Here is a 24,596-nt window from a genome sequence, read left to right as displayed (position 1 = left end):
CCTCCTCGTTACCTCCTACCTGGTTTGCCATTCTGACCCAGTCACATTCCAGCTTATGCCAACCGTCCACTCCAAAATCCACAATTTTCCGTCAAAAGTTTGTCCGTCCAAGTTTGAATTTCGCGCTCCACCGCCGAGAGACACTGACACTCTGAGAAGCTCTTTTTATACCCAATCATGTTGTCAATTGACCTAATTAGTGTTAATTGGTCTTCCAGCTGTTTGTTATATGCTCAATTTCCTTTTTTCCAGCCACTTATTGCTACTTGTCCCAACTTTTTTGGGATTTGTTGATACCGTGAAATTTTGAATCAACATATTTTTCCTTTAAAATGTTACATTTACTCAGATTAAACTTTTGATCTATCATCTATGTTATATTACGAATAAAATATTGACATTTGCCATCTCCACATCATTGACTTCAGTTTTTATTCACAATTTGTTTAGTGTCCCAACTTTTTTGGGAATCCGGTTTGTATATACACACACACATATATGTAACATATAACACTGCTAACAAAATTAATGGAAACACTAAAAGAACACATCCTAGACCTCAATTAATTAAATATTCCCATTGACAAACTTTATTATTAGCCCAGTGGATTTGATTGAGAAGAAAATAACAAAAATTATCAATGTAAATCAAAATTATGACACTGGAGATCTGGATTTGGATTCATCCTCAATATGAAAGTGGAAAACAACATAACGGGCTGATTCAACGTCAGTGAATATTCCTCAAGACAAGTCTAAAAGAGGCTCAGTGTGTGTGTGTGTGTGTGGCCTCCACGTGCCTGTAGAACCTCCCAACAACGCCTGGGCATGCTCCTGATGAGACGGCGGATATTCTCCTGAAGGATCTCTTCCCAGACCTGGATTAGAGCATCAGTTTGCTCCTGAACAGTCTGTGGTTCGATGTGGCCTTGGTGGATAGACCGGAACATGATGTTCCAGATGTGCTCAATTGGATTCAGGTCATGGGGAACGGGCAGGCCAGTCCATAACATCAATGTTATGGACTGGCCATAACATGTGTCAGGGACTGCTGACACACTTCAGCCACATGAGGCCTAGCATTGTCATGCATAAGAAGGAACCCACTGCACCAGCACATGGTCTCACAGTGGGTCTGAGGATCTCATCCCAGTACCTTATGGTAGTCAGGGCACCTCTGGCTAGCACATGGAGGACTGTGCAGCCATCCAAAGAAATGCCTCCCCACACCATGACTGACCACCACCAAACTGGTCATGCTGGAGGATGTTGCAGGGAACATAACGTTCCCCATGATGTCTCCAGACTCTGTCACATGTGCTCAGTGTGAACCTGCTTTCATCCGTGAAGAGCACAGGGCGCCAATGGTGAATCTGCCAATTTTGGTGTTCCCTAACAAACGCCAATCATCCTGCAGTGTTGGGCTGTAAGCACAGGTCCTATATGTGCACGTCAGACCCTCATACCACCCTCATGGAGTCTGTTTCTGACAGTTTGAGTGGAAACATGCACATTAGTGGCCTGCTTGAGGTCATTTTGTAGGGCTCTGGCAGTGGACCTCCTGTTCCTTCTTGCACAAAGGGCGAGGCAGTGGTCCTGATGCTGGGATGTAGCCCTCCTACAGCCCCCTCCATGTCTCCTGGTGCCTATTCTACGCTCTGGACACTGTGCTGAGACACAGCAAATCTTCTTGCCACCGCTCGCATTGATGTTCCATCTTGGATTAGCTACTTGATCAACTTTAGTCGGCTGTAAAAACACCTCACGATGCCTCTACAGCACTGACAAAATGAAAAAGAGACTAAAAGTTCAACCAGAAAGGACGAGAACAGAGAAATGACCTGTGGTCACCGCCTGCAGAATCACTCTTTTTATTGGGGTTGTCTTGATAATTGAGTCTCATTCCAGCTGTTGTGTGTTCCACTTGCACAGCAGCAGCTGAAACACAATAAGTTACTACCTAAATGGTGACATAAATTCCACAAAGGTGTGACTGATTTAGTTATTGTTTTGTTTAGGCGTTCCCTTTTTTTTCGAGCAGTGACTATAATAAAGTTAAAAAATGTAAGATGAGCGCGAGCTGATTCTGATTACCCATACAACCTGTCAGTTTAACAAATATTGTGCAAAACAAAAAAAATTGGTCGTAGTTGAGGGTCATCTTCAACACGTACTCCGAGTGCTAACAAATAACATGAGATGGAGCACAATGTTATTTCCAAGACTTAACCAAAATGGCTAATTTGGTCCCTTTACAGCACAAGATGATCTTAAAGGTGATATGCATTCCTTTAAAGAACTCCAGGCCTACACTACGTACACATTCATGAAGACTCGTTTCACATCCAAAAGTACGTTTGCATTTTTTATTCCCTCACCTCTTTGGGATTTAAGACAAAAAAGCACGTCCTCCAGTCAAAGGTAGTATCGTTTATTCATTGGTCAGTAAATTCTAGTTGCTCAAGCAAATACACAATTAATTTGAAGTTCACTTCATCATGCTGGAATCACGAGTACAGACTACAGAGTGCAGAAACAACCCATCAGGTACGTTACAGTCATCACAACTAATACAAAAAGTTAAAGCACACTTCTAAAGGAATGTTTTCTGATGGCTACAAAAAAAAACAACTAAAGTCTGAGTCTCCTAAAGGCCTGAAAAGTAATACTTGTCATGACAGGAATGCTAGTTGGTGACAGAGTTCAAACATTTGGATGTTTCAGGTTTGAGGTCTGCTTGTATTCATGAATAAATTGGGTTTTTAACCCCGCGGTGCCGTTATTAGTCGAGAAAACTTTAGAAACAGACAGCGCATGCTTAAACACAAGATTACGTTCGGTTTAAAAACTAGCGTTTTTGTTTAAATAACTCCAATTTAAAATGTGAAACTCTTCAGTTTTCCAGCCCCGCAGACTAAATCTTCCTCGTTGCATCACTGCTTTAGAACCGGCAGCTCCCTCGGCTTAAAGAAGGCCTGAGCCATCCCCATGGCGAAGATGTAAACTTTGGAGTCCACCACGATCTTTTCTCTCTGCAGCAGATCTGTTCGCGAGAAAACGAGCCGAGAGTTGGTCAAAGCGTATTTCCCACAGTCCCGCCATCGTGTGGAAGCCTCACCATCAATTTTTGTCTGGAACTCATCGAGCGGCAAAAGAATAACTTCGACAAACTCTGGAAAGAGACGACCGGGGCGTGAAAAATGATTTAGGTTTCGGGCGAAAGGTTGTTTAAAAAAATTATTTGTAACTCACCTCCATCACCTGCGGGAAAAACACAAGAGAGCAACATTAACCCTTTAAAGCAACAAGTCCATTTCAAACTGCTAAATGTTTTAAGACGAGCAAGATTTTGAAATCTACAGAACCGTTTTCACAGAAAGGCTAAAATGAGCAGAAGGCGAGCTAAAAACTGAGACCAGAAGGACACTTGGTAAAAGCTAAAAGCAGAACAGATGCTAAAATTAGAAGAAGAAAAAAAAAAACAGTAGCTATAAGTTCATATCCCAAAGCTAAAATAAATACAAATAATGTAGCTAAATTAGGAAGACAGATGTTTACAATAACAAATCTGTAGCTAAAAGTAGCAAAATATGACACTAAATTACAAGTCAGCAAAATGCTGTAGCTAAAAGCTGAAAGGAGCAGAATGGTAGCTAAAGAGTAAAAGAGGCAAAACAGTAGATAAAAATAGCAAAATGCTAAACTTAGCAAAAACAGTAGCTATAAGTAGTAGAGCTGTCATTTCTAACCCGGGCCCAAAGCCCGACCCGGATTAGGGCCGGGCTGGTGTCGGGCTTTTGATTGCGTCAGTGGACGTGCGAGGCTGATGATCTAATTATATGGCAACATGGCTTGCCATATGGCCACCAGCTGCACGCGGCCATTTGACCACGCGCTGACCGGCCTTGAAAGAAGTAAAAAAGTTCAGTTAAAGAAAGAAAGACATTCAAACAAACGAGACATCTTTGTTCTTTCCTTTAGAAGGTGGTGGTGTAAGTTAAAAAAGATTGAGCTGCGCTCAGCGGACGCACGCAGCCGACGACCCAAACAGGCGAGATCCCAAAATATCCGACATGTCAGAGCAGGGTCCATGTATGAATAATGCAGAATGCAGGCAGAAGCAGGGATTTAATGCGCTTTGACAGCCATGAAAGGACAAACACCTCCTCAGCTCTGATATTCTGCCCCCTTTATTCAGCCAAGTGTGTCTGCTGACCATTAATAACTATATAAGCAGTCAAAGCTTTATTAAAAATGGCAGAGGGGTGGGGGGTGGGGTTCAGGTTTAGACCTGTAATTACTGTTAATTTTTTGGGTTGGGTGGGGTTCAGAAATGATGGCTACGGGCTGGGGCCGGGTCGGATTTGTTAGGGACTGAATGAAACTCTAGGAACAATGAGAGGCAGCGCGACATTAATAAATCAGCATCTTATCGTATCGCTAAAGACACGGTCCCAGTCTCAACTGTGGAACAAGACGGCTAAAGACAACAGGGCTAACTAACGTCGTGAAGGCAGCACTGTTGAAGAATATTATTATTTACTACAGTAGTCTCTCGCTACTTCATGTTTCGTTTTTCGCAGACTCGCTCTATCGTGGTTTTTCAAAATAAGATCGGACATGACACACAATCGGCTGACTGATGGATGAGGCGCACGATCGGCATGGAATTTGAATTTAAAATAAATTATTTTAAATTATTTACCACCTGCTGCACCTCTGTGCAGCCCACACTGCAGGATAAGCTTCCTGCTGCAGCTGATCTCCGTGCAGAGCAGAGAAGTGGGCGTGGCCAAGAGCGAGCGCTTGCAGGTGGCAAAGTGCAGCCGTGGCTGAGAGGAGGCAGAGCTGAAATCATGACATTCTGTGCTCTTTTAGAGCGTTTAGAAACTCTGGTTAGAATATTGTAAGAGTGTGAGAAGGGTTAAAACGCCTTAATATACTGTATATATAAATACTAAAATGAAGTACTACTTTCTACTTGTACTACTATTCCTACTTTGCGGTTTCTCACTTATCACAAGGCTTCAGGGTACGGATCCCCAGCGATAAACAAAGGACTACTGTATATGTAAATAGTTTATATTTTTAGACGTTATTTAGTAGAGTTACAGCTGTTTGTTAATCAATGCACCTGGGAATTGGGACAAAGCTTTGACTCAGAAATTTACTTTTGTTATTACTGTATTTTCCAGCATATAAGTCACAGTTTGTTGCATAATTTACATGCCCTGCGACTTATACGCTGAAGCGACATATTTATGGATTTTTCCCCATATTTATAAACCATTTTTTGCCTGAGATATGACGTTTTCATTCATTCCGACTGATTTTTTTTAGCAGTACCACTTTCAGCCACTAGATGGTAGCAGAGTAGTAATAGCTATAAGGCATGCCGTTGTATCATATAAACGTAAACGTGACTATAATGACAAATTCAAAAAAGTTCAAGACAAAAATAACTGGACTTTATTTATTATACTTTACTTTATACTTTATTGTTGTTTTCTTGAACTTTTGTGAATTTACCATGTCCTGGATGACCGAGAATCTTCACCAGCTATTAATGACTCAATCAGTCTGCCAAAAAAATCCACTTTCGTTCTGCTCTGTGCTGCACCGCCCTGGCAAAATGCAGCTGATTTGACCATTAAAGTGTATTTATTAAGTAAATATTAGACAGAGACACACCTTTGCTATAATTTCGAGCAAACAAATAATTGTTTTTAAGTGTTCATCTTGTTAAATTCTTGTTAAAGTCCTCCCGTGCACACTCCTGCAGTCGCCATTTGGCAGCCCATCGATTTTTGGCACAACACCGGCCCACATTTCCAGGTTGTCACTGGTGACGCATAATAGATGCGACGTATACGGCGAAGCTAAATATTTAAGGATTGTTCCACTTTATTAGACAAATATGGACTGATGCGACTTATAGGATGGAGCGACGTGTCCGCCGGAAAATACGGTACTTTTGTGGAAAGAAAATATATACATAGATATATATCGTATATCGCCATTCATTTTAAAATATCAAGATATTAATTTTGGTTCATATTGCCCAGCCCTAGAATCCTCAACTGGTAAAACTAGCTTTAGGGACCTAATAGTGGACTCACTGTTGACCTTTGTTTCATCTATTTTAAGTCTTTATAACGTAGCTGTGCTTGTTTCATTTTTTAATATAATCTCTTCCATTTACTTTTCATTTTACATGTTTTTTATGATTGTCTACTGTCATCATTCTTTGTTTAAATCAGGTCTCTCTTGTAAATGAGTCCTCGAGGCTCAATGAGACCAACCTGTACAAATAAAGGTTGAATTGAACTGAAGAGTCCGTACATCTAAAACATGCCTCGATTAGACGTTCTGTACGGTTTTTGAACGTTCAGTAATGGAACGTGACGGAAGACGACCGTTCTCACCCAGCTGCTGCACCGGGTGAATATTCTCCATGTCGTCTCCGTTGATGTTGACCAGAACGATCTGGGTGGTGCAGTTCGACAAGCCGGGGTCCAGGCAGGTCACTGCAACCACAGCAGCAAAGGTTTAAGATAAAACATCTGTACGAGCCCACTGTTGACCCCTGACCCTGAGCAACAGCAGGAGATAAGATACCACTTGCTAATGCAATCAAGTACCTGGAGTGACGCCGACTACTTCCCCCTTATAGCCAGTTTCTTCCTTCAGCTCCCTCACTGCAGCGGCCTCCGCTGTCTCCCCTTCATCAATCAGACCTGAACGCAGCAGAAACGAAAACACCGGACAGACGTTTAGTCATAAGAAACGTTCTAAGTTCCTGATTTTAAGTAAAAGGTTACAAAAAAACAAACTCTCTGACCAGCAGGAAACTCCAGAGTGAAGCGTCCTAAAGGAGGACGGAACTGCTTCACCATCACTACACAGTCTTTATGGAGCGTCCGTTTCAGCAGAGCGATGATCCCCACACCTACACACACGTTCTTGTAAACATACTTTTTGGGGACTTTACATTGACTTCTATTCATTTTCAATAGCCTGACCCTTACCCTAAACCTAACCCCCCAACGAGACTTAGTTGTAAAATTAGTCCCTACAAGGAAACCTGAAGCAAAAACGTCCCTGATCAACTGTTAGACAAAGAAAAAATAATAAAAATACTGACCGTCTGTGTCTGTGTTGCTCCTTCTAGTTGTTCGCTTCACAGTCTCCCATATCCTTAAAGGAAACAAAGAAATTGAACAATATATTTCTTGATTTTTATTAATTTTTTACCTAAAAACAGACGAGCTGAACAGCAACCTGGTGTTTCCAGCAGGATCAACATATGTGGTCTTCTCCAGTTGCACCCATTTCCCTTCTGCTACGAGCTGGAAGACACAAGCGAGGCAAAATAAATGCAACGAGCTCAGTGTGCTCAGGTACTTGTAAAAACCAACCCCTTAGTTCTACGTATCACATCGAGGAGTCATTTCCTCTTGTTGTTATCGTTCGAACTGGTTTTCTTGGCTTCAAAAAAGTGAATTCAGTAAAAATCATTCCAAGTGTCTAAAATCTGATACGAAGGACGGAAACACACGATTCTGACCTCATCGCAACAACAGAATAATCTTATAACGAACGTACAAGTCCTGCAGAAATGTTCAAGTTCAAGTAGGCTTACTGGCATTTCACCACATGTGGTGCATGAGGTGGAATGAAATTGTGCACAGGGTCCCAGTTACATTCAACAATAGCAAAAAAGTATCAAAAGAAACAGTAACTAAGGATCTAAGATCTAAGCTCAACCAGGGGTCTGCAACCTTTACCATCAAGACATTTCTGCTCTTTCTTTCACTAAATTAAACGTGTCCAGAGCCGCAAAACCTGCTACAACTGCCATTATCAACTGGTGGCCCATGGGCCACTTTATGTTCGTTAGAGGAGGCTTTTCTGGTTTGTAGGTGTGAAATTATAAAACTAAACACATCCAGTAATTGTTAACATTTATTGATATTTTTACATGTTGAGACAAAAGAAAAGACTCCCTCCCTCCCCTTTACTCGCTTCTTCCTGTTCGGGTTGCAGGACGTCACTTGTGCCCATTTATGTTTTTTTTTTTTATTGTGGAGAAATATGAGTATCCTACTTTGAAGAAATAAAGCATAAAGTCAAAGTAAGTATAATTTACTCCCGTGTTTTAGTACAAATATCCACATATTTGCAAAGGAAGTGACAGGAAAACTGCTAAAACTAGTAATTTTTTGTTGTTTGTATAACTTTTTTTTTTAAGCTTATTTTTACTGTTTGTCATTGTCTACTGTTATTGTTGTCTGTAGGTGTTCTGTCTGGAACAGGTCCCGCTTGGAAATGAGTGCCCGTAGCTCAGCGAGGCTAGCCTGTATAAATAAAGGTTGGAAAAAAAACAACAACATCAGATAAAATTCAGTTTCATGTTGGTTTTGGTCAAAGCTTGAAAGAGCCGCTGCAGAGGGACCAAAGAGCCACATGTGGCTGCAAAGCTGCAGGTTGCAGACCCCCCGTGCTAAACACTAATCATGTAAAACAACACGGCGAAACATGAGTCTGTGGTGTTCACATGAAGTGGGCTCTGTCTAAATCAGGGGTCTGCAACCTGTGGCCACATGTGGCTCTTTAGTCCCTCATCTGTGGCTCTACGAAGCATCGACTAAAACTTACAGGAAATTGAACTGTTCTGGTTTTTACTACTATTTTTTGCTTTATTACTTCAAACGCTTGATTCCTCCTCGCATGAAAGGGCCTGCGGAGTTCAGTGTTCTCATTTTCATTTAAAAGGTAGAAACTAGAAGTTTTTACATCTGTACATAAAAACATCAATAAATGTTGACATTCATTATCGATTATTAGTTTTAAAACGTCGCCCCCACTGGTCAGAAAAGCCCTCTCTCCAACTAACTCAAAGTGGCCCATGGGCCACCAGTTGATCATCAGTTGTGGCAGGTTTCGTGGCTCCAGGCACTTTGATCCAAAAGGTTGCAGACCCCTGGTATAAATGTTAGGTTAACAGGCTGTTTTGATGGTTTTTTATCATTCTGCCAATCAAGAACAGAAAACAGATGTAGGGTTTTTACATTTAGAGCGTGAAATTTGCAGTTTTTAGCTCAAAATTAGTTGATTTGACTCAGTTTTTTGGAGCTCCTGCCCTCCTAACAAACAGAATACAACACAATAAGCCACAGTCACAAACTTTACACTGACACAACTCGAAGCTTTACTTCTGTAGAAATTATTTGACATTGTGCTGGTGTGGTTTGTCTTACAATGATGTGGAGTAAATACATACAAACCTCTTCTTTCTCTATGTGTGGTGTTGTGGTTACTCTGGGGTCCTCAGAGTTGCTCATTTTCAGTCTGTTCCGTTAAAAACATGAAGGAGAATTGAGTTAGAAACCCACAACAACAAAAAAACTGAACATCACCTCAGCGAGTTTAGATGAGACTGTAAACAAGTGACGAAACTGTGAGAAATTTTTGCTTTGAAACGACGAGGCTTTGACTAAAACAGTTACATTATGTCCTTTTACTATAACAGGCTCGCCTGTATTTTCTTCTGTTCGTTGAACAGAAGCGAAAGGCTTTTGCATGCGATATCAACCCAATGGGTCGAAGCTTTTGTCTTTTAAACGTAAAACTGTTCTACAAATTGACATAAACTAAACTTAACTCACGTGAAATCCCAACCGAGTGAAACGAGCGGCAGAGAGGGGTTATTAGAAAGATGCATCACTCTGAGATAATTTCTTTGTGTCGCAATCGTGACTACAACAGATTCAAATACATTCAAATTCAACAACAGATACAAATTCGATATTTGAATTGTATTAAATTATTATTTTTAATTAGATACTTTATCTTTGGTAAATCAATTTGTCTTTAGCATATTTAAAAAAACACAAAAAAGAATATAATCTTTTGTCAAAGTTTCCGTTGTTGTAGCTCAGTTGAAACTTTATATAAATTAACAATGACTTGCTCACAGAAAATAAATGCATTGCTACTTCTACTCTTTTGAAAGATTTATAGTTTACAAGAACTTTAGCTTGATAAATTGTTTTACATTTACATAATATTTTGTCGAAATTAAGACTTTAAAATATATAAAGGAGTAACGTCTCTACTTAATAAACGATCTATGTTACAAACTGTTTGTTGCGTCATTTCTCCCCCTCTGTTTGTGCAACCAAGAAATACTTCCCTCTAAAAAAAATGACCCGAATATTTGGAATAAATATGGAATAAATAAAGTTAACTCCGCTTAATTTTATAAATATACAAAAAATAGCAATAAGTTCACATTTATAAGGTATTTTTAATATTTACTGTGCAATTTAATGGAAAAATTTACGAGGTTAGTCGGATGACTTTTACTGATGGACACGTTTCCTGAACAGCGTTTGCAGCATGAAGAAGGAGCAAGTTGTAAACTGTCAGTTCTCCGTTTGGTATCCGATATTTAAGAAACACACGATAAAAAGGTAAACGGAAAGAAAGTAAAGTAGTAAGAAAAACCAATTAAAAAAAGGTTTATTGTTGCTGTTAAGCACGGCTAGCCTTAGCTAGCACAAGCAAAGTCATATACTTCGATTTTATTTGGTTAGTTGGGTCAGGGCAGATTATTGTAACTTTTCTTTCTTTTTTCCCCCCTGTTAGTTGTTTTTTTTAGATGATAATTGTTTATTTGTAAATGACATTTTCTATTTCTTTCAGTATAATTCTTCCTTTGCCAAAGAATGTAATAGATTATTTACTGGACGATGGAACACTGGTAGTCTCTGGAAGGTATGAAACACAAACACTATACAGCAGAGCAGTATTTGTATTTAAGTCCTGACAGAGACGATGATGCTAAAGTTGTGTTTTTGTGGTTGTATTTCTTCTTGAATGTCTCTGTTTCTCCTCAGTGATCAGAACACGCAGTCGATACAAACGACCAACAGCGACTCAGATGCAGAGGAAGATGTTCAGGTAAGATCCTCTCGTTTGAAGGAAAGTAAATGTTCGGCGCACTCTGTCACCAGCTGAAGGAAAGGATTCAAAATCCAATCTCGTTGAGGTGGTAACGCGTCTGACACAGACCAATATAAATAACCTCTCTGCGACACACCGATTAAGAACAATTCTTATATTGTACTTGTACTGCTCACAAGAAGTTATAGTTTTAGCTCACTTAAAATATTCCAGCTGGTAATCTATCGGTATAGAAGTTGAATAAAAATCAAATAATGACACGCCGTAAGAGTCAAGGAATGAAGTGACTGACTGAGCGGACTTAGGGTAGTTTTTCCCATCGAGCTACGGATCGAGAGATGAAATTGCACAATTTGTGTCGCCACCATTTATAAGATCATGTGTTGATATATTCAGTATGTTTGAGAAGAGCTTATTAAAACATGTGGGGATGTTCCAGTTGGGAGCATAGACAGAAACTAAAATTACTGGCAGCATGTACAACTTCACCACCAGCATGCACACTCGAGGCTGTAAACTGTACCTGTGTACCAAGTGTAAAAGCTTCCCCTCTTGATTTGGATGAAAAATTACATTGAAACACCTGACCAGACCATTTCTTAACACATTTTCCACTATCTACAGAACTCACATGGGTAAAAAGGCAATGCCAGCTGTTTTAGATGTAACATTGTGACCACTGAGCTGGCTGCACTCGGCCCTTATCATCCTTTATACACACCTGGTCTCTCCATGTACATACTTAATTTGTCAGCCGTTCAAGTTGATAAAAATGACACTTCCTTTCCGGACTGCGAGAGCAGCAGCCACATCCACCCCTTCCGTCCAACAGACGCTTGTAAAAGCCATTAAAATAAATCGGAGGCTGTTTAACCCTTGTGTTCTTGGTTGTTTGTGGGATTGATAATAATCCCGTAAAATAATATAAATAAAATGGTGCCAGAAGCCGGTGATGTCATCGAGTCAAACGTTTGCTCAGCAGACGATAACGGAAAACTGATTCCTGGTTCTGCCTCTGAGAGATTTTCGTCATGACCTCTGAAGCTGTGGGACAGTTTGTGTGGGAGCCATTGCCTTTGGAGCTCTGGGGAAGAATCATGGAGACTTTTTTTGAATTTATTTTACATACATTGAAATATACATACCTTTTTTTTTTTTTTTTTTTTAAATTGAAAAATACAAAACTGAAAATGTGTGTGGAAAAAAAAAAAAAAAAAACGTTTGTCATCTCTGTACCAAATGGGCTACACCATGTAGATGGTCCTTTTGTGATGATTTAAAACAAACAAACAGGAAGTAACTCTTTAAAATCCTACTTGTCAGGAGGGATACCTGACTGCCACCCCTTACAGAAACATTCACAAACATAGAAAGAAAACCGTCACATAAAATACTGGCACCCCAGATGGGACACTTTGCAATACATAGTGAGTGACAAATGTATTTTGAGCTCTACGACAAAATAAATGAATAAACAATAATAAGATGAGCACAGAAGCAAAGCAAACCGAGGAACCTCCAATCATTTCCTCCGCCCCAGTGGAGATGCCCCCTGCTCGCTCCACAGCATACTCTCTCCTGGACGTGGAGTTAATCTGGATTCGGCGTTGAGCTCTCCTTTAGTGCCGCCGCCTCCTCCTCGCAACAGGAGTTCTGATAACCGAGCGAAAAACTGCAGTTGACGATTGGTTAAACTCTGCTCTGAGGTCTGCGGTGTTTCCAGCAAGCTCCGCCCTGACCGCCTTCAAATCGCTCCTAATAAAATTAACATCATCCGTCAGAGCCGCCTTCATCTCCATCCTGATTATCACTGTGACTTCAGATTTAACTGAAGCCAGGATGTCTGACCGAGGCCGCAGTTGTGACGACGGGCTCCACGAGGGAGGACGTCGCTGCTTTAGATGTCTGTGGCTTAGAGTCCAGTTCGCAACTCCGTCGGCTGAATCCAGCAGAGGCGGTGAGCGTAGAATTATAAAAGGCAGTTTTTCAGCGGGGCTGATGGGAGCGTGGCAACAACGCAGTTCACCGATTCACCGCCATGTTGCGCCTCGATTGATGACTTTCTGAGAGTTTCGATAAACTAAACGGTTTATGAGACTTTTTTTTTTTTTTTTTTTCATTTAGCCTTTATTTATCCAGGTTAGTCTCATTGAGCCACGAGAACTCATTTTCAAGAGAGACCTGTAAATTTTTGTAATTTTGCTAACAGACAGGCAAAAACAGTTGGTAGAGCTGTTGCCTCTCAGCGAGAAGGTCACCGGTTCAAATCCCGGCCGGGGGCCTTTCTGGGCGGAGTTTGCATGTTCTCTCCATGCTTTCTCCGTTCCACAGACCAAAAACACGCATGTTGGGCTGATCGGTAACTCTAAATTGTCTCTAGGTGTGAGTGAGAGAGTGAATGGTTGTTTGTCTCTATGTGTCCCTGTGATGGACTGGAGACCTGTCCAGGGTGTCCCCTGCCTCTCACACAGGGATAGCTGGATATGGACACCGGTGACCCCCGCGACCCTAAAAGGAAGAAGCGGTTAAAGATAATGGATGGATGGACAGGCCAAAACATTACTGCCGTCAATAATGTTGGTTTTATTTGTGTTCTGAGTGATGCTCCAAGGTTGTTGTTTTTTTTTATAACCCTACTGAAAATTACATTTTGAAGGAGGTCGAATAATTTTAATAAACTAATCTTTGTTGTTAATGCTCACTTTTAAATTGTGTTTTGACTCTTTACTCCCCTCTAGTGGTCAGACGATGAAACAACCACCACAGTCACTGTAAGTATGTTTGATTTTCTGATTGTTTGCGTCCTCTCCTATTCTTCTATATTTACTGATTAATCGTGAGCCACTTGATGCTTTGTCCGTATCTCTACCAGGCTCCCGAGTTCCCAGAATTCACCTCCGAAGTGCTGGAGGCCATAAACTCCCTGGGCGGGGGCGTCTTCCCCAAACTCAACTGGAGCGCCCCTCGGGTAAAACGCTGCACTCTGCTGCTTCGGCTGTTGTTTCGCATGCGTTTCCTAAAAGTATAACTCGTGTGGTAAAACTCCTGAACACTTTGCTTCAGTTTAATCTCAGAGCTGCTTCTCGCCAACCTTTAAGAGGCGGAAGCATAAACTCTACAAAAACGTGTGCTTTCTTTCGTGTGTTCCTCTCAGGATGCGAACTGGATCGCTCTGAACAGCTCGCTGGAGTGCCGCAGCCTCAGCGATATATTTCTGCTCTTTAAAAGCTCCGACTTCATCACTCACGACCTCACGCAGCCGTAAGTCCGCCCAGCTGTCCCGACAGTGTGAACGCACACCACCGTCGGGACTTGTTGTGCATTCAGATGAGCCGGGCATCGAAAGAACTGGCTCTAAAACACGAGCGATGGCGAGAAAAAACCTGGCAAGAACTTAGATTTATGTGGCACTCTGCTGTGACAAACGTCCGGTGCTCAGAGAGATTTACTGCAGTGTGAAGCCTCATAACATCGCTGTGTGTAAATACTGCAAAGTAAATACTCTGGTCAAACTTTTGTGTCCTTAAAACTCGTTTGACTCTCTTTGTCTCCTGAGCAGGTTCTTTCAGTGCAGTGACCAGGACTCCCCTGATCCACTCATCAAATACGAGGTATTTATTCTCCACAAAGAGCCGTCATTTCAGAGGAAATGTGAAATTCCTGCTACAGCTTGCTGCTGCTGCCACTATTTGCAAATAACCATAAATTATGATGCACAGTTGAAAGGTGCTTAAAAGTTGATGGAGTTATTATCTCAGCTCAGATTAGCTGTTAGCTTGTCGGTCCTGTTGGACGTTAACTCTGTTTCTACAAGTTAAGCTGTCAAAAAGATGCAGGTGACACCAGATGTTTACATACACTCGGGGCTTAATTTGTAAACCAAACAATGGCGAAACGCAAAAAGCAGTGGTGGGTGTGGGGGTTTGAGTGTTCTCCCCCAGAAAATGTTGAATAAAGTAGATGCCATTTCTTAATTCTGGTTTATTTTACTGGGTTGTTAAACTTCTATGTTTACCTATAGAGCATGCTCCGCTTCTCACGAGCATCCTACTCCCCCTCCACTCTCATATTTTTAATAAATAATCAAAATTTTATTAATAACCCACTTAAACTGCAAAACTAATTTTTGTGTTTTTAATTAAATTGGAGATTTTTTTAAGGGTAGAAGCAGAAATGCTTGAAGGAGCAGCTCTGATGTGATGTTAAGAAGTCGAACGTGGCTGTTATGTTTAAAATGAGTGTTTATGTAATTATTTTCAGTTTAAATATCCAATATAGGTTTTATTTGTTCCAGGCAGTCATATTTGCTCATAACTTTATTATTAGTGAGCCTGAGAGTTACCGGATCCAAGCAAACGGTTACCAGAACACACCCTGTCACTCGGGATCCGGTTCAAATTAAGTCCTGCATACACTGTTTTCCAGTGTAAATCCAACCCATTCCAGACTAAACCTAAACTGTTTTTTAAATCAGTTAGGATTTCCAAAAGTATTTCTGTTGGTTAAATCCCCAAATAATGAGATTTTTTTTTATTTTTACTTTCTTCAAAGTCCCATTTGTCCATATACTGTATGTTCTTAGTATTTGTTGAACGTTTTGTGGTTAAAAAAAAAAGCAGAAAGAACACATATTTGCTTAATTAGATTTAAGTAAGCAGAAATGATCACAAAACTTAGTAAATTAGCTAAAAAGACTGAAATTAGCAACAATTAAAAAAATAGCTAAAAAATAGCTAAACTTCTTTCTACCTTTTCAAACTACTAGGAGGAAGTGGAAGGAGCTGAAATGAGCTAAAAAAAAGTTGGATATTAGTTAGAAAAAGGTAAATTTAACATGAAACGTAAGAGAGACATCTGACACCTTGGATGTAACTGGGACCCCATGTACATAATTTCGCTCCACCACATGTACCACATGAGGTGCGAATGACAATAAAGAAACTCTGACTCTGACTCTGACTCTGAAATAGCTGAAATAGAAAAATCTGAAACTAGCAGAAAAAAGCTGAAAGGAGCTGAAATTAACAGAAAGAAGTTAATTAGGCTGAAAGTGTCAGAAATTGCCAAAAAATAACTTGAATTTATCTGAAAGCATCTGAAATTAGCTAAAAAAAAAATGCATTAAAAAAAGTATCTGAAAAGGTAGAACGAGCTTAAATTAGCAGAAGAAAGCAGAAAGGACATATTTACCCAATTAGACTGAAAGAAGCAGAAATGAGCACTAAAAAATGGATATTATCTGAAAAAGATGAAATTAGCAACAACAACAAAAAAGTACAAAAAAAACCAGCTGAAAAGTAGCTAAAAAAGCAGAAAGAAGCTTAAATTACCAGAAGGAAGTGGAGAGAGCACATTTTTGCTGAATTCGGCTGAGAAAAGTTTAAATGAGTGCAAAACATGTGGAATTAGCTGAAAAAGCTTAAATTAGCCTGAAAACAGCTAAATAGTAGCTGAAATAGCAGAAAAGGCTGAAACTTGCTGAAAAAAGCTGAAAGGAGCATAACAAGCTAAAATCAGCAGAAAGAAGTTAGAAGAAGCACAAAAATCTTGTAGTTAGCAGAAAGAATCTAAAAGGAGCACAAAACAGCTGAAATTAGCTGAAAAAGCTTAAATTTGCTGAAGGAAGCTGAAAGCAGCCGAAGCAGAACAATATGAAAGGAGCAGTAAGAGGTTGTAAACAGATCTGAAGAGCTGAAGGATGCAAGATGAGCTCAATTCATTTTCTATGAGAAAAAAAAATGGCAGAAAAGACTGAATATTTCAAAAAGCTAAAGTTGCACCATAGCACCCTTCTCCTGAACAAGCTGAACGTTTTGATGTCATTTGCTGAAGTAGCAAAAAAAAAAAACCCTGTGGAACAAGAAATATGTTGAAAAACGTACAAAAGAAAAACGGATCCCAATAGAGTGAGTTCTTCATAAACATTCACACAATAATCATTTTTATTACTTTTCCACTGAAATCCAGTTCAGACTGGCTCAACTTGAAATGCTGCGTCATTCTGCAGGAAAAACAAGGATTAGCCAAACTCAAACTCTAGTTATTGTGTCTTTTAGGCCATGTGCGCTGCTGGCGTACTTTATAATCCCGATGAATGGCATCTTCTAACAGCTCGTCTCTCCTCAGCTGGTCCTGAGGAAGTGGAGCGAGCTGATTCCTGGTGGAGAGTTCCGCTGCTTCGTCAAAGAAAACAAGCTGATCGGTAAAAAGAACGAACAAATCCTCCTCACGCACTCGAACCAGCCGCCCCGAGTCGGGCTTTTTAAAGTGGTCAGCTGCCTCGTCAGTTAAAAATAGAAGTTTATAAAAAGTGACTCGCTTGAAAAACATTAGACTTCACGAGCCAAGCATGACCAGTTTGACCGGCGCTAATTTCTGAGGCAATTATAGAAGCTAATTTGAGCTCCACTTGGTGTGTGTGTGTGTGTGTGTGTGTGTGTGTCGCAGCCATCTCCCAGAGAGACTACACACAGTTTTACCACCACATCCCGAAGCAGGAGGAGCTCATCTCTCAGGCCGTTCAGGACTTCTTCAGCCAGCACATCCAGTACAACTTCCTGGACGAAGACTGTGAGCTTCGGTTCATTTATTTGTTTGACAGCAGAAAGTCTTTCTGTACGAGCTAATTAAAGTGGAGTAAGCACGGTTAATGACGCGCTGGGAGTTTCATGGTTCATTATGAGCATGTTTTGCAGTCAAAATGAAATAACTTTTTTATTTTTTTTCCTGCTTTATAGTTGTGTTTGACGTCTACAGAGACTGCCAGGTAATTTATCTCATTACTGCAAGATTTTTAAGGACTTTCCAAGCTACTTATAAATGTCATTTTTGTTGGTTTTTTTTTTAGGGGAGGGTGTGGCTCATCGACCTGAACCCATTTGGAGAGGTGACGGACTCGCTGTTGTTTCGTTGGGACGAGCTGACGTCAGGCGGAGAAATCGCCCAACGGCAGCAGCAGGTTAGCAAACGCAAAGCCCTCGTTCAACCGTGTTTGTTTGGTTCTTCCTCTGCAATTATCAGTCCGAGGCCTGCCAACCAGAGCTGTCTTATAAACTGAGCTTTCAAACTTTTTTCGAAGCTGCGATATTCTTCCCACACAGGAGCACCCAGTCTTTCGTTACACCACGAGCGAGGTGACGGTGCAGCCCAGTCCCTGCCTGAGCTACAGAATCCCTCGGGACTTCGTGGACCTCTCCACCGGTGAAGACGCCTACAAACTCATCGACTTCCTCAAACTGGTTGGTACTCTGCGCACATTAACACGTTTCCTGCTTGGCACGGCTTTCAGATCAGCTAGACAGACGCTAAAATTAACTCGAGAAATCGCATTTCCTGCGAAAATGCGGGGTGAACGCTTATAGCTGAAGAACTTGCTAATAAAGCAGCTGAAATGAGCTAAAAGCATGCTGAAATATAGCTGAAGTATAAGAACAAGCCTAAGTTAGCAGAAGAAAAGAAAGAACGCATATTTGCTGAATTAGATTTAAATAAATGGAAATGAGCACAAAAAATTAGGAAATTGGCTAAAAAAGCTGAAATTAGCAAAAACTTGCTGAAAAGCAGCTAAAAGGCAGAAAGAAGTTTAAACTACAACAAGGAAGTGGAAGGAGCTGAAATGAGCTCCAAAAATGTTTAATTAGTTTAACACAAAAACAGCTAAAAAGTAGCTGAAATTTAAGAAAAAGCTAAAACTAGCATAAAATAACTGAAAGGAGCGTAACAAGCTGAACCCAACAATGTTCAGTCAGGTCGTCTGGACCAGTTTGGTTGGTCCACTATGGGAGTGTGCTGCTTGGTGGGGAAACAGTTTGTTTGTGTCTCCTCAGATCGATGAAGTCCTTCGGCTGAAGGACGAAACGTCTCTCAACAAAAAAAGAAACTGTTCAGATGACCTGACTGAACATTGTTGGGTTTTTTACCTGGTTTATTGAGCATAAATTTGATAACGAGCTGAAATTAGCAGAGATAAGTAAATTAGGCTGCAAGTAGCAGAAATTTCCATGAAAAACTTGAGTTTATCTGAAAACAGCTGAAATTAGCTAAAAAATGTAGCTGAAAAAGTAGAACAAGTTTAAATTAGCTGAAGAAAGCAGGAAGAACACGTTTACTGAAAGAAACAGAAACAATTACGAAAAAAGTGAAAATTATCTAAAAAAAATATTTTTTTTTTAAGCTGAAATTAGCAACAAACAAACAAAAAACCAGTTGAAAAGTAGCTAAAAAACAGAAAGCACCTGAAATTACAAGAAGGAAATGGAGAGAACACATTTTTGCTGAAATGGGCTGAACAAAGTTTAAATTAGTGCAAAATATGTGGAATTAGCTGGAAAAGCTAAAATTACCATGAAAACAGCTATAAAGTAGCTGAAATAGTAGAAAAAGCTGAAACTTGCAGAAATAAGCTGAAAGGAGCATAACAAGCTGAAATTAGCACAAAGAAGTTGGAAGAAGCACAAAAATATTGAAGTTAGCAGAAATAATCTGAAAATAGCACAAAACAGCTGAAAAAACAGCTGAAAGTAGCTGAAAAAAGTTTAAATTTGCAGAAGGAAGCTGAAAGAAGCTGAAGCAGAACAAAATGTGACAGGAGCTGTAAAAGGTTGAGAACAGATCTAAACATGTGAAGGATGTAAAATGAGCTCAGTTCATTTTCTGTGAAGGAAAAAATGTCAGAAAAGGCTAAATATTTCAAAAAGCTAAAGTTACACTAATAGCAAAAGTCATAGCAGGATTGTCCTGAACGAGCTGAACGTTTTGATTTACGAGTTGTTGAAATGGCACAAAAATTGTGGAATGAGAATCGCACTGAAAACCGTACGGAAGTAAACTGGATCACAATAGATGAACGCTTCATAAGCATTCAGACAACTAGAACGTTTCAAGTTGTTAGCTGAACTTCCGTGTTTGAAGGACGTAGAAAATGCAACAGGAAGTTCGTTTCAAGTCGAGGTCAAAGGTAAATCAAGGTCTTTGCTTGTCATTGCTGTGGAATGGTTTGTCACTGGGCGTATAATAACGTGGTACTCTTGTTAGTATTTTTTTCTAACCCCACACAGATCTGTTGAGTAGAAGTACGAGAGTTTCCCACGAGACTCGTTTGGTCACACCGAAGCCGTCAGCTGTATGTTTTGTTTATGGCCAACCTTGTTTTCTCTGCCCACAGAAGAAAAACCAGCAGGAAGAGTCCGAGGAGGACGAGGAGAATACTGTACCGTGACATCAGCTCTTCGTGTAACGTGTGCATGAATTGTTGAGCTTCTGTTCCTTTTTTTGTTTGTTTTTTCTTGGAACGCTTGTACGGCAGCTTCCGTGAGACTGCCGGAACCTGTTATTAAATCATGTCACTCCTTAAGGATGGACATTTCTCTCCAGTCTTTCCCCTTCCTGTGAGACGGACCTCTGCGGAGTTGAATGAAGCGTGCGGAGGGGCCGTGTTATTAAAATACTGTAAAACAAAAACTGATTTTATATGTTGAACTAAGTATTGATCGATTACAAACGATACTGTTTAGTTTCTCTGCTCTTAAAATGTATTGGACACAAACACGCAGCTACAGTTAGCACACTTCACTGCTTCCAGGCTCCTTTTTTTGTGTCTTGTTTTTGTTTTTTTTCCCCATCATGCATCACTTTGGACATTTGCTCCCACCCCAACAAAACCCCATTAAACTCCTTGTCATGTATCGAGCGGCTGTCAGTCCGGTGGGTGCAGTAAACCAGCGCACAAGAAATTGATTGTGCCTTTTACGCAACAGTTCTCATTACGCTGGGAGCTAAATGAGTTGTGTGAACGCGGCGGCGCGGGGCAGTTCATTATTATTATTTTTTCGAACTGGATTGATGGCACAATTATACGGAGATGGAGAGTGCCACTGTGCTGAGAGTTGCAGCTCCCCGGGTGAACTGTGGACAGGAAGCGATGCAAGGCACAGAGTGTGTGAAAATGAAATCACACTGTTATGAGGGAGGCGGCCTGCTTTGACTTGGAGACAGTTTTTGGTATTAAAACTGTGTTTTCATTGAATCTAAACTAGGGGTCTGCACTCTTTGCAATAAAAAGAGCCGTTTCCCCCCTTTTCTTACTAATTACGATGCCCTGTGTACTGTCAACTGGTGGCCCATGGGCCACAAGTTGGTTGGAGACAATTTTTCCGGCCAGTGGGGGTGCTATTATAAAAGGAAAAATGTCTCAACTATTAATAACAATTGATAGTTTTATATTTTAATACAAACAAAACGGCCAGATTCATGTAAAGAAAGAAAAAATATATGATTTTTAACAATTCTGTAAAAATGAAAACCCTGAACTCTGCAGGCCGATGCGACTTCTCTTAATTGTTGAAGAATTAAGTGTCTTAAAGCATAAAGTTAAAGACAGTATAAAATTAGGCCAGTTTGTTGGATATCCATTTACATTTCGTTTACTTTGACTTTGTTTTTGTGTTTTATTCTTAGTGTCATCAAAGTTACTCACCATTAATCCTTCTCAGCAGCTTGTCTTAAAGATATTCCAAAACATTCTGGTGGTTTGACAGAAAGATCACGCTGAGAGACTGGAAGTCGACTTAGTGGCTAACAAATTACTAGCATGACCTAGTACATGTTTTACACCTTGTATTTGTACTATTGTTCACATATCCAATTTTCAGTCAGGTCATCCAGACGTCTCAGCACACACACAAAAAAAAATTTAAAAAAATTACAGTGGGTAGGTTCATTCATGTCAAGATTGGATTTACAATTTGTTTAAATCAAATATGGAGATTGAATAACCTTTGTTGCTTCACTAAAAAAAAAAATGGTTTGAATGTATGACAGTACAGTTCTAGTTCTGGGAGATATCAAAACCACTTTTGCGCATGTGCCGAATAATAAAATCCTCGCAATTCTTGAAAAAGCACATTAAAAAATAAATAATAATCCACCATCTCCTCTTGAACAGAAACGATGATTTTTCTCCCTGCATTTCAGAATTAATTTAAAAAAGGTCTTTAAAACTTGCTAACAGTTCAGCATAAGAGGGAGGATTTTCAATAACTTTCTGTCAACAGTTCATCTAAGTCATCAATTTCAGGACCTAAAATGTTCATGTTTTCTGTATATGTCATCTAAAAGATTCATATTTGGTGAATGGACTGACAATCAGCAAGTCCACGCTATATTAAAGTTGGCTTCATGTGCCTGAATAAGTCCTATGTGCTGAATCACTAATTAAGGATGGTGTTCCTCAGGGACCAGGGTTGGGACCCATTGCAGTTTCCACCCTCTCAGCCCTGATCTGTGCGTTATCGCCATTTTTAAGGTTAAAAATCATCAAGTGTGGCTGAAGGGAGGATATTTTTAAACATTTTTCTCCCCTTTGCATCAACTAACGTATGGCTGTTTGAAAGATCTGCTGTAAAAATTTCAGCCAGCGAAGAACCACCTGCAGTCCACAGCGAGCACGGTCAGCCTGTGAGACGAAAAACTCGGAACAGACAGTGAGTTGGTGAAGACCGCCCTCCCAACAGTAACCTGGCTGATCATCGGTTTGGGGAACAAAGTCAGGAGACCAACCAAGACGCTTTGAAGTCTTGTCCTGCATTTTTTACTGACAGTCATTGACAAACCCGAGGTGCGTAAGGCTCATGTTGGATAAATGTAATCTTGGCAGGGTCAAAGTGGTAGATGCTTTGAATCTGAGAAGAATACAGCCACACATGAACCTCCTCGGGTTCCCTCGTAGCTCCGTTCATTCACAGCCACCTGCACTATTTGTGTCGGTCTGCAATGCAAACAAGAAGCCCTCTATTTGACCTTCAGCCTGTATTTAACTATCCCTGCTGCCGTCCTCTCCTCTTGCCTTTGCAGCTGGGTAATCATCTTTCATCAAGAGAGACGGGAGTTGCTGACTCGGGAGTAAAGGATTAGGATGAGCAGAAGAAAGGGATGGAAGGGAGGGGGTGGAGAGAGGAGCTTTCCTCGGCTGCTGCTGTGGAAGAGCTGCAGTAGTTTGCAGTTGGAATACTCATGAGGAGTTGAGGCTGCAACACATTGGCCTCCCCCTCCTTCCTCCGTTTCCACAGGTTTAACCACACAGAGAAAAGTAAGAGGGTCAGGAACAGCCTAGTGTGGCTGTTGTAAGGTGACATGACCTCAGCTGTGGCAGTGCTGTAGAGCCCCTGCCTCCATGCAAAGTGAATCTTGTTATCCAGGGCCATGTTGAACCCGGGTGAATGAGCAGCTGCAGCTGGGGTCCCTTCTGATCCCTGGACGACTGTGCCGAATCACGCAGATGCCTTTGGGGATCGCAAATAGTTACGCATGGCGGCTGTCAGCAAGTTGATGCATTGCGAATTAACTGCTCCAGTGTGCTGGCTGGACACACTCTCACACAGGACGGACGAGTGGCCTCCCATCAACTGCCTTTATAGCCAGAACAATGTACCGCACACTGCTACAACAACACCAAACCGTGGTGTATAAGTGGAATAAACAATCTCAATATACTATGAAATCTCACAAAAAGATGGAGCCCATAGTACCACTGACAGTCCATCAGTAAACTGTTTAGTCACTTGAAGGAAGCATTAAGTTTTCTGTCAAGTAAGAGACAGTTAAGTAGCTTTATACAGGAAACAGTGGAGTTTGTTTTCAAAATAAAAGCAGATAATTTTTGAAATCGTAGTAGCAACTACAAGAGCGGTAGTACAGGTTGGACATCTCCAGCGTTCAGCGGGAAAGAACTAGGCTACACCCTGGATAGATCGCCAAGAACTTCATAGAGGCAAATGAAATGATTTCTTCAAAATGGAGCACGTGGAAGAGAATGCAGAGGGACGATAAGAGTGACAATGAGAGTGACCCAAGAACAGAACCCTTGGGTACGCCACAAAGGCTAGAAAAAGAACCAATCTACCAAGGCTTACAAGAAAACTTTTATTACACAAATCATTCAACATCTTTAATATTTAGGGCTTTTTACAACTTGATTCCATCCATCCAAATGTTTCCCTTATTTGTTATGGGCTGCAGAGGCATGAGGTCCAGGAGGGAAACCCAGACACTCCTCTCCCAAGCATTACTCTCCATATTCTTCTGGAAGTTTCCAAGGCGTTACCAGGCCAGAATGGGTACTGCTCCTTCCAGTGAGGCCTGGGCCTTTTTAGACTTCACTTCCCAGTGGGACATGTCCATCCGTCCGTCCAGCTGGGGTCACAGGTGCACATTTCCAGCTATCACTGTGCGAGAGGTGGGGGACACCCTGGACAGGTCTCCAGTCCATCACAGGGACACCCAGGACAGGTCTCCAGTCCATCCCAGGGCCACCCTGGACAGGTCTCCAGTCCATCACAGGGACACTCTGGACAGGTCTCCAGTCCATCACAGGGACACCCAGGACAGGTCTCCAGTCCATCCCAGGGCCACCCAGGACAGGTCTCCAGTCCATCCCAGGGCCACCCTGGACAGGTCTCCAGTCCATCCCAGGGCCACCCAGGACAGGTCTCCAGTCCATCCCAGGGCCACCCTGGACAGGTCTCCAGTCCATCCCAGGGCCACCCAGGACAGGTCTCCAGTCCATCCCAGGGCCACCCTGGACAGGTCTCCAGTCCATCCCAGGGCCACCCTGGACAGGTCTCCAGTCCATC

General features: G+C 41.1%; 2 protein-coding genes across 3 annotated transcripts; one reads left to right on the top strand and one right to left on the bottom strand.

Moving 5' to 3' along the window:
• Positions 1 to 2,423: 2,423 nt before the first annotated feature.
• Positions 2,424 to 9,686, bottom strand: nudt5 (nudix (nucleoside diphosphate linked moiety X)-type motif 5). The gene is made up of 10 exons (XM_037696291.1): positions 9,669 to 9,686; positions 9,288 to 9,351; positions 7,282 to 7,349; positions 7,145 to 7,197; positions 6,842 to 6,949; positions 6,642 to 6,737; positions 6,426 to 6,527; positions 3,253 to 3,261; positions 3,119 to 3,172; positions 2,424 to 3,043 (listed from the first exon to the last, which is right to left on the bottom strand). Exons 2-10 carry the CDS (start codon positions 9,342 to 9,344, stop codon positions 2,934 to 2,936), a joined length of 657 nt encoding a protein of 218 aa, XP_037552219.1. The 5' UTR covers positions 9,345 to 9,351; positions 9,669 to 9,686; the 3' UTR covers positions 2,424 to 2,933.
• A 665-nt stretch (positions 9,687 to 10,351) lies between these two features.
• cdc123 (cell division cycle 123 homolog (S. cerevisiae)) lies at positions 10,352 to 20,961 on the top strand. 2 transcript variants are annotated; one of them, XM_037696043.1, is made up of 13 exons: positions 10,352 to 10,475; positions 10,708 to 10,779; positions 10,902 to 10,965; positions 13,707 to 13,739; positions 13,841 to 13,936; positions 14,123 to 14,229; positions 14,528 to 14,579; positions 17,095 to 17,170; positions 17,416 to 17,538; positions 17,706 to 17,734; positions 17,816 to 17,926; positions 18,069 to 18,206; positions 20,132 to 20,961. In XM_037696043.1, the coding sequence occupies exons 1-13, from the start codon at positions 10,402 to 10,404 to the stop codon at positions 20,183 to 20,185; spliced, it is 1,029 nt and encodes a 342-aa protein (XP_037551971.1). In that variant the 5' UTR covers positions 10,352 to 10,401; the 3' UTR covers positions 20,186 to 20,961. The 2 variants fall into 2 exon arrangements, with proteins under 2 accessions (XP_037551971.1, XP_037551970.1); XM_037696042.1 differs by lacking the exon at positions 20,132 to 20,961 and having other exon boundaries at positions 18,069 to 18,354.
• Positions 20,962 to 24,596: the final 3,635 nt, after the last annotated feature.

This window comes from Nematolebias whitei, chromosome 22, assembly GCF_014905685.2.
Source record: "Nematolebias whitei isolate Nwh7 chromosome 22, NemWhi1, whole genome shotgun sequence".
NCBI classification, from domain to species: Eukaryota; Metazoa; Chordata; class Actinopteri; order Cyprinodontiformes; family Rivulidae; genus Nematolebias; species Nematolebias whitei.
The sequence above is the reverse complement of the archived record's forward strand: the minus strand, read 5'-3'. Positions and strand labels throughout refer to the sequence as shown.